Source organism: Megascapheus bottae, chromosome 17, assembly GCF_031878675.1.
Source record: "Megascapheus bottae isolate mThoBot1 chromosome 17, mThoBot2.hap1, whole genome shotgun sequence".
Taxonomy (NCBI): Eukaryota; Metazoa; Chordata; class Mammalia; order Rodentia; family Geomyidae; genus Megascapheus; species Megascapheus bottae.
In genome coordinates, this window is record NC_143525.1 from 2,794,003 (window position 1) to 2,803,729 (window position 9,727).

Consider the following 9,727-nt stretch of genomic DNA (forward strand, 5'->3'; position numbering starts at 1 on the left):
TTCCTGTGCCTGTTTTGTGATTTTATACTCTTCCACTTTCAGTATCGTGCTGTGTATTCCTTCAAGACTAGATTCATGGCACAGAGCTCAGATTCAAGCTGATCTGATTATTGTTCTGGACTCTCCTTTGCGTTGTGATTGTCAGTACCACCAGCTTGCTCTTAACTGGTCTTCTTTCTCCTGACATAATGTCATATCAAGTCCTCGGTAGGACTGGGGCTAGAAGGTGGAGCTCGACAAGGAGTTCCAGACAGACTTGCCCTGAGAACATTTTGTCCACTTTGTTTCCAAAATGTGACCTGGGTCTCTATCATTGGCTCCTATATGTCACCATGAACTCCATCTGATAACAGACCAACCATCAGAACAGGTTTGTTCCCATATGGGGCACAATCAAAGCCTAATCATGGGGTAGTTGGTCAGTGGCACTTGCAGAGGAAGATCTCGATCAGAAGGACTTCGGAAGTGTCATGGACAATTGTACACAACTCAGAGCCGAGCGACCATAGGAACAAAACTTCCCACGACAGGGAATCTTTTAATGAGGTAAACCAAATGGCTGTTGCCAGTGGGACTCTGTGTCCCACACATGTAGAAACTAAGACTTTATCTATCCACCCAAAGTTAGCATAGATAAACGCAAGGGAGCCACTTCCTTAGCAGTATTGCTTGGAGAAATCATATTTCATGGTCTCCATATTTGTTTTTCTTTATAACATTTCCCACAGCAGTGACACAATATGTGTGATGCAGATGCATTTTGTGTACTTTATAGCATGAGAGTTGCATTAATGAAGAGACTTCTGTCTATTTTGTTTATCACTTCTCTAAAAGAGCGGCTGCATTACAGAGGATCGATTCAGTTGACCTTGATTCCATGCAACATCTGTCAAATGAAGAAATGACGTTGGCTTTCCTTGTTGGACAAACCCATCACATTGATCTTAAGACATGATGGAATAAGGGAAATGGTAATAGATTATTTTATCCTGGTTTTGGCCTCAGTGGAAAAAAATTCTGTCCAGAAACAGAATCATGAAAAGGAAGAATCCTGTTACCTTTCAAGTCAGTAACCACTTTCTCACAAACACACGCCACAAAGCTCCCTGCACATCAGGGTTTCTGAGGCTGTAGATAAGTGGGTTCAACATAGGATTAATGACTGTGTTGAAAATCCCAACCCCCTTATCTTTGTCTGAAGCCTCCTCTGAACCCAGACGCATATAGTTAAAGATGCCCGTGCCATAGAACAGACAAACCACAGTGAGGTGGGAGCCACAGGTGGAGAAGGCCTTCTTCCTGCCTTCCACTGAGCGGATTCGGAGAACCGCAGCTGCCACGTGAATGTAGGAGCTAATGATAAGAACCACAGGTGTACCTGCCATGATGAAACCCACACCAAAGAGCAGCAGCTCGTTGCGCTGGGTGCTGGAGCAGGAGAGCTGGAAAAGCTGGGGAAGGTCACAGTAGAAGTGATTGATCTTGTTTGGCCCACAAAAGTTGAGAGTAGTTAAGGCAAGAGTGTGAGTCAGGGCATTGGAGAAGGCACAGGCCCAGGACACGGCCACCAATATCCTCTGGACCGACTGGCTCATGCGGGTGCTGTAGGTGAGGGGCCGGCAGATGGCCAGAAATCGGTCATAGGCCATGGCTGTCAACAAGAAGCAGTCCATCCCAGCCAAAAGGTGGAAGAAGAAGAGCTGTGTGAGGCAGGCACTGTAGGAAATTGTACGCCTGTGGGACACAAGCTGACTTAACATTGGAGGGACAGTTACCGTGATACATCCAATGTCCAGTGCTGACAGGTTTCCCAGGAAGAAATACATGGGCGTGTGGAGTTTGGGCTCCAACAAGATGGCGGCCAGGATGCTGAGGTTGCCCCCAACAGTGAGCAGGTAGGCAAAGAAGAAGAGGATAAACACCATAGATCGTAGTGTTTCTGATTCCACAAGGCCCAATAAAATGAACTCAGTGACCGCCGTGCTGTTAGTCCCAGCCTCTGGATCCATGAGTTTCTAGAAGGTGTTATTCTATGAGGGGAACATATAAGTCTGCTCGTTCATTTAGTCAATGTAAATTTCTTTTATCAGTAAGCTCATCCCCCTACAGCAAGGCTTCCCTACCTGTCCAGGTAAGCATTGTCCCTCCCCCCAGGACATACCTTATTCACTGACCTCTACCATCACAATGCCTTTGTCTGCTCTTAGGTGGGAGACTCAACTACCTCAGCACCCCTTTCCCCTCCCATTGTCTCCTAGGTGAAAGGATCAGAACGCCTAGAAAATTCCATTGAAAGTGGATTACCTCTTTAGAGAAAGGAAGAACAAGTTCCCTCTATTGTTTTCTCTGAAGGATTTGCCCAAACCTATAATCAGATGCTGAGATAGAAAAATTATATCTTTCAGACACTTGAAAGTCATTAAAAATATAACAGGTTTAATGGCTTCTAGAAATAGTGGGACTCAAGTGGAAGTTTAGTGAAGAATGAATCATCTGAATCCATGATTAAGGGCTCAGGAAGATGAGGAAGATATATTTCTCAAGGGGAGGGGGCCATACTCTGAAGGTTACATCAACATTTTATAGTTCAAGGTGTTGCTGATATTCTTGCACTGCACTTTAGATTGCAGCTTGATGGGAGTTCTTTATCTCAAAACCAGGCATATGCTTGGGAGCCAGACAGAATTGTCTTTTAGATTTTATATCAATCTCTGGATCAAAAAATATCATTGCTTGTTAATTGTTCAAAAGGGTTACATCATGGGATCCCATGCCTACCTGAACTATCCTTTAGTTAGATTGGTTGCATATATATGCATATGGCCCTACATGTGTTTTCAAGTACATTTGTATTACAGGTTTGGGCAGCTCAGCAACATGAATCCCAGGAAGCTAAAACATACCTTAAGTGAACACATGAGGGTTAAAAAGGAGCAGATAAAGGGAAAGAAGAATGATCAGTGAATACAGCCATACTATTCAAATTCCATCAGTGAAAACTGAAATAGAAAGCCTGAGATGGGTAGAAGGACAAAGATTGGTGGGGAGAATAATGAAAAAGTGACTCTGATCAAGGTGTGTTGTATGCATGCATTGTGTACAGTTGAAACCCTTGTATACCTATAAAACAAGAATTGACTCTGTTTGCCAAAGAATAAATACAGTTGGAGATCGGTGAAGGATGAAGTCTCTTCCTTGCATAGAATAGAATTGGAGATGGGGAGCAGTTGGAACCTAGCAATTAATAGAAGGGATAGGTGATCAGTGCTTGAGCTGAAGCAGTACCATCTGGGACATGAGTGGATAAGGAGATCCCGGCAATCAGAGATACTCTAGTATGACTGATGTCAGTGCTTAGACAAAACTGAGTCATATCTCTCCTACTGTAGGTGACTTGAGAATTGAACTCAAGTTGGCTATGTTTTGTTGCTAGCAATACTCATCATAATACTTTATACATATTAGATACCTGATGTTCCTTTAAAGACACAAATGGGTGGTTCCAATTTTCCCTGGAGCACCCAATAAAGCTAGAAATCAGTGTGAGCTGCATTTTGCATGGAAGACTTTCTGCACAGAAGAATTTCTAGACAGGAAAGAATTTTGGCAAGACCTTCACGGATAAGCAGGATAGACAGGCGATACAGGACAAGGACAGGGATGAGATTGTTGTGGGGAATTCTTTGTGTTGATGAGGGAAGCAGGAGATGTAGCAATCCATGCTGGAATATTCCTTTTCACATGAACAGTCCCCAAATAAGGCCCATACAATTAGGAGAGATTCTTCTTGTGGACAAATGATTCACAGCCAAGGATAGAAAAGCAAATGAAATGAAATGAAATGGCCCCTGGCAGGACTTACCCAGCTAGATGTAGACGCCTTGGGTCCTGAGATGATCTGTGGTTACTCTGAGTTGTCTGGATAGTCTGACAGGATCACTTGGTGATCACTTCCAAAGCTTGGCAGTGTTCATCCTTTCCCCAACAAGGAAAAGCTCAACATGACCTTCAGTGGAGGGAAGTTTCTTGGTACATGGGCCGTAGACAGTGAAGTAGATTCAGCCAATCCCTTCCTACTCACTCTGAAGAGGAACAGAGATCAAATTTTATTTATAAGAATGGAAGAAGGAACAGAGAAGGAGTCAGGGCCTCCGGGACATCATACCAGGTACTCCCTAAACAGTTTTCCTCTTTCAGGTGTGTTACTGCAAAACAGATCAGCTTTGGACTTATGGCAACTGAAGCCTCTTCTGTTTTTGTGAGAGCAGGGCCCGGCAATCACCTAGATGGACAGAGATGCCAGTGAGGTATCCTCACAAAGAAGGCAAGAAGCTGGACAGACCTGCCATCCACATAGATAGCAAGCCAGGGGCTGCAGTTTATGGTATAAATAAGGGGAAAGCAAAGTGATGCCTCTCCTGGCACAGGTCTCTCTTCACCATTATGTCAGCCCCTGGAGGGACTCAAAAATTAGTTGTCCCAGGAGAGAGGAAGAGAGAGAGAACGGGGAAACGAGAGCACAAGAAGGAAAGTATTGCCAGCTCTTAATTTATGTCTGGTAAGAGCATCTGACCTTTTCTGACATTTGTATTCTCTGTAACCCCAGTTTAACAGTTAGGAAGCAAAGGCACATGACACAAACCCCATTGAACAGTGGGGTGACTGATACTTGGAGAACTTATCTATGTCTTCAGTTTCCCAGGACAGACAGAGACGCAACAGAGACCTCCCAAGGAAAGATATTCTTTTCTAGAATTCAACCCAGGGCTTTGGAGCCATGAGAAGCCAATTTGCAGATTTGCCTTGAATCTGAGGAGCAGGAGCAGGCCCCAGAAGGAAAGTAGGAGGGAAGGAAAGCTATCTCCCAACCTAATTAAAATGCAGGAATGTGATGCTTTTCCCTTGGAGCCTTGTTAGTGGGGGCCATTGGGCCTGAAGCTTGGAGAGTTATGCAATGATTTGGAAAGGTGGGGGCAGTGAAATCTTTGTGTTTGAAAACTCATGGGAAGCTGTCTATTGACATGAGTTTTGCAAATTGGGCCCTTGGAAATCTAGAGTTCTAGGGAAAGCCATAGACAAATAATAAAGAAGTGGGATGGTTGAGTAGTAAAGGCATATGACATGCAGGCTCTCCTGGTTGTTAACAGTTTGATTTGGGGCTCAATTTCCTCATCTATGAACCTCTACCACAGAGCACTGCTAGGATCATTCCATAGAGGAAAGGGAGTCATTAAACTACTTGTAGAGCTTGGACAATATACCAGCCCATGAAAGAATGACCTTAACAAGTGCTTCTTCTATATTAACATGCTAAAAAATATGCAGTCTTAAAGTCTCTTCCAACATCACCACAAATCTATGAAGTAACTCATAGTAGATGTTATATATTCTGCCCCACATCTGCTTTTTCGGGCCATGGCTGGGGTTGCCAGGTCCCTGAAAGCTTATGTTTATTGTTAGACTTTTGTTTATGGATCCAATAAGGAAGCTCTTCCAGTATAGAAACTATCGGGCTCAGAAGTGCAGATGCAGCTTTGTCATGTTAGATGGGGGGGGCAATGAATAAATTCTCCAATTCCCTTCTTCATGCATTCATGTCTAGAAAGCATTCTATAGAGCTCTTGTACAATCAAGTTTCTGCAGCAAGGACTTCAGAAATGGGCTCTCATTAAGGCCCGGTGTGTCTTCTTCCCTCAGCTTTGCCCTCTTCATAAATTTGTCTTTTTCTTTGTTCACAGTTCTTGGGATTTAACATACATAATCAGTCTTGCTTATTGTCCGAATCCCCTCTTTCCTTTAAAATTACTCCTTAGTAGCTCAAGTGGTAGAGCACTAGCCTTGAGCACAGAGAGTCTCAGGGACAGAGCCCAGGCCCTGAGTGCAAGTCCCAGGACACACACACACACACACACACACAAAATAACCCAAAACTACTCCCTAGTAAACACTCACACACACACACACACACACACACACACACACACACACACACACACCTCCTTATCTCAGGCTCTGCTTTGGCAGGGATTCAACTAAGAGAGTAATGGGAGTTCTTCTAGGGAACATTATTCCAGATGGAATTCTGAAATATATTCACCATGATGAGGTAAGTAGTTATAGATAAACCCTACCACTGATGGGGTCACCATTACTAAGACTCACTTAAAACATGAAGAAGTTCCACTAGTCAACTAGAAAAAAAATTACACACTATATGCATGGACCAAAGACATAGTAGCATATTAACATATCAATTTTTATTTGGTAGTTAGAATAAATTTAGTTAATGATAGAAGAAATTAAATTAAAAAATAAATGACCTCAAATGACTAGAGGGAAAGAAAAAACAGAACCATGAACAGGCAAGAAGATATATGAGTAAACAAATAAGTACAGAAAATCTGTCTAAACCAAGAAAATCATGGAAGAGAACAACAAAATACTTTATCAAGTTTTAATGATAAAAAAAATGTTTCTAGATACCAGTGAAGCATAAGGTGTGAGGCAAAAGCATTTTCATGCACTGCCAACCAAGATATGAAATGGTGTGCATTATTTTTGGCAAAAAAAGAAAGGTAGAATACTCACCAAAGTTTAACATTGCATTTGTGAATGGTTTAGTTCATATCCATAACTGAAAATTCCTTTCATGAACATAACTAGTGGAAGAAACGTCAGATGCAAATACGTACACACAATAATCTCAATATTGTTCACAATTGCAAACACTAAGAGTTTTGGAATGTCAAGAAGCTTTACAACAAATGGATAAAATAGACGTACATGTTGATGTCCGGAGTTATACTATGCAATGTAAAGAGAGAAAAAGAAACTTCATAATCATATGGTGTTTCACTTGTCCAAAAATCTAACCGACTAACTAACTTGGCAACAGTTACTGTTAAAAAACAGAGTGGATGTGGCTTTGGGGTGGAGGTGTGATCATGGAACCCTGTGCCTTCTAAACGTTTACCACACAATGTATTTCACTTCTATGGAAAGCTGCAAGTCCCAAAGAGATTTCTAATTTGTCATTTAAAAAAACAGAAGACCGATTCCAAAGGCAATCGAATCCCCACCATTGTTTAAAAAAAAAGAAAAAGAAAAAAATAAACCTCCTGATCTGGGGGATGGAGAGAGCGAGAGTAGAGAGTCTGCGGGACAAGGACGCAGGTTACTTCATTTACGCAGTGATGACAAGGATATGCCCTCCAAGTCTGAAATGACCAGCCATTCGTTTACAAAGACGCACAGAGGACAGGCTCCGGGTGGCCTCCTCAAGCCGGGGATCGCTTCCCGGTGACCACCCTCCAGAGGGCGGCCTGCACGTCGGGGTTCCTCAGGCTGTAGATGAGCGGGTTCAGCATGGGGTTGACCACAGTGTTGACAACGCCCACCGCTTTATCCTTGTCAGAAAGCTTGGCGGAACTCAGTCTCATGTAGTTAAACATGCCCGTCCCGTAGAAGAGGCCCACGACGGTGAGGTGGGAGCCGCAGGTGGAGAAGGCCTTCCTTCTGCCCTCGGCAGAGCGGATGCGGAGGACCGCGGCGCCCACGTGCGCGTAGGAGCTGACGATGAGAGCCACGGGGGAGCCTGCCATGATGAAGCCCACGCCGAAGAGCAGCCGCTCGTTGAGCCGGGTGCTGGAGCAGGAGAGCCGGAAGAGCTGCGGGAGGTCGCAGTAGAAGTGATGGATCTCGGCGGGGCCGCAGAAGCGGAGCGTGGACACGGCCACCGTGTGCGTCAGCGCATTGGAGAAGGCGCAGGCCCAGGACGCGGCCACCAGCAGCCCCTGCGCCGCCCGGCTCATGCGCGCGCTGTAGGTGAGGGGCCGGCAGATGGCCAGGAACCGGTCATAGGCCATGGCCGTCAGCAGGAAGCAGTCCACCCCCACCAGCAGGTGGAAGAAGAAGAGCTGTGTGAGGCAGGCTGGGTAGGGAACCGCACGCCTGCGGGTCAGGAGGCGGACCAACAAGGCCGGGACGGTGACCGTGATGCAGCCCACGTCCAGCGCGGACAGGTTCCCGAGGAAGAAGTACATGGGGGTGTGGAGTCTGGGCTCCACCACCACGGCGGCCAGCAGGCTGAGGTTCCCGCCCACGGTGAGCAAGTAAGCCAAGAGGAAGAGCACAAAGACAACTGGCTGCAGCGCAGGCGTCTCCACCAGGCCCAGCAGAATGAATTCGGTAATGGTTGTTGCATTGGCCCCAGACTCTGGTTGCATGAGTTCCTGTGAGGAAATGTCCCAGGGAGAAAACAGTCAGTCCTTGGAAGTGGCTTAAAGTGGTAGAATGCCAGCCTTGGGCTGAAGAGTTCAGGGACAACACCCAGGCCCAGAGTTCAAGTTCCATGACCAAACCCTCTCCCCAGCCCCAAAACAAGAAGACAGTCAGTCCTCTCAATTAGGTTATTATTCAAAAAGAAGAAATTGTTCTGTGTGTACGTGCCTAGCCTTTTGTTGGTTTCCCTCTGTCTGAGGAAGGGGTTTTTCTACTCCGGACATTATGCTCGTTAACTGTGTTACTGTATTTGCCCCAATACCTTTATTCTCAGGTGATTTTAGTGCTCTGAACTTCTTCCATCCTGCAGCTGAAGAGTTTATTCCTAGAGCTAATGGAGGGGGGGAGCAAAACTCTTGAGGAAAATAAATCAGCAAAATGCTTACTTCTGGTTTGAGTGTGATCGATTAAATCTGGCACTTTCTCTTCTCAGAATTCATGCCCCATAGAACCAAGGAGAAGAATAAACTTATAAAATACATTTTCAAAGAAACGCATGAATATATCCAATTGAAGGGCTTCAGAAACAGTGGGTGTCAATAGGAGAGGGGCAAGAAGCAAAGAGGGAACCCCTGCCTACAGAAGACCTGGAACAGTCAGGCTCAGGGACTCACACCTCTAATCTAGTTACTCAGGAAAATGAGACCCGAGGATCACTGTTTGAAGCTGATCTGAGTAGGAAAGACTGAGAGACTCTTATCTAAAATTAACCACCATAAAGCTGGGAGGGGAGGAGAGAGCTGTGGCATAAATGGTAGAGTCCCAGACTTCAGCAAAAAAGCTAAGGGACAGTGCTCAGGACTTGAGTTCAAGTCCCAGTCTTGACACAATAAAAAAGAAGAAAACAGAGAACAAGGAGGAGGAGGAGGAGGAAGAGGAGGAGAAGGAGGAGGAGGAGGAGGAGGAGGAGGAGGAGGAGGAGGAGGAGGAGGAGGAGGAGGAGGAGGAGGAGGAGGAAATAGAAGAGTTCCGATATTTGAAAGGAAAAAGATAGCTACCACCTTACCCCAATTAGAATGGCCAATTTTCTGAACTCAGAGAAAGACAAATGCTGGCGGGGTTGTGGAGAAAGGACTTTACTGCACTGCTGGTGGGAATGTGATCTAGTTCATCCACTCCGGAAGGCAGTTTGGAGGTTTCTTAAAGAACTGAAAATAGACCTCCCCTATGATCCCGCCATACCACTCCTGGGCATCTACCCACCATAACCCAGGATATGATAAGGACACCTGCTCAGCTATGTTCATCTCTGCACTATTCACAATAGCCAGGTGATGGAAACAATCCAGATGCCCTACTGCAGATGAATGGATACAGAAAATGTGGCACATATATACAATGGAATTCTACATAGCCAACAGACAAGACAAAATAATGGCATTTGTTGGGAAGTGGATGAAATTAGAGAGGATCATGTTGAGTGAGATAAGCTAAGACCAAAGAAACA

The 9,727-nt window shown here is 45.0% G+C and overlaps 2 protein-coding genes across 2 annotated transcripts; both read right to left on the bottom strand.

The window, feature by feature from the left end:
* Window positions 1–1,061: 1,061 nt before the first annotated feature.
* LOC150050812 (olfactory receptor 3A2) lies at window positions 1,062–2,009 on the bottom strand. The gene has a single exon (XM_090351555.1). The coding sequence runs from the start codon at window positions 2,007–2,009 to the stop codon at window positions 1,062–1,064; it is 948 nt and encodes a 315-aa protein (XP_090207681.1).
* A 5,268-nt stretch (window positions 2,010–7,277) lies between these two features.
* On the bottom strand, window positions 7,278–8,225 carry LOC150050813 (olfactory receptor 3A1-like). The gene has a single exon (XM_090351556.1). It carries the CDS (start codon window positions 8,223–8,225, stop codon window positions 7,278–7,280), a length of 948 nt encoding a protein of 315 aa, XP_090207682.1.
* Window positions 8,226–9,727: the final 1,502 nt, after the last annotated feature.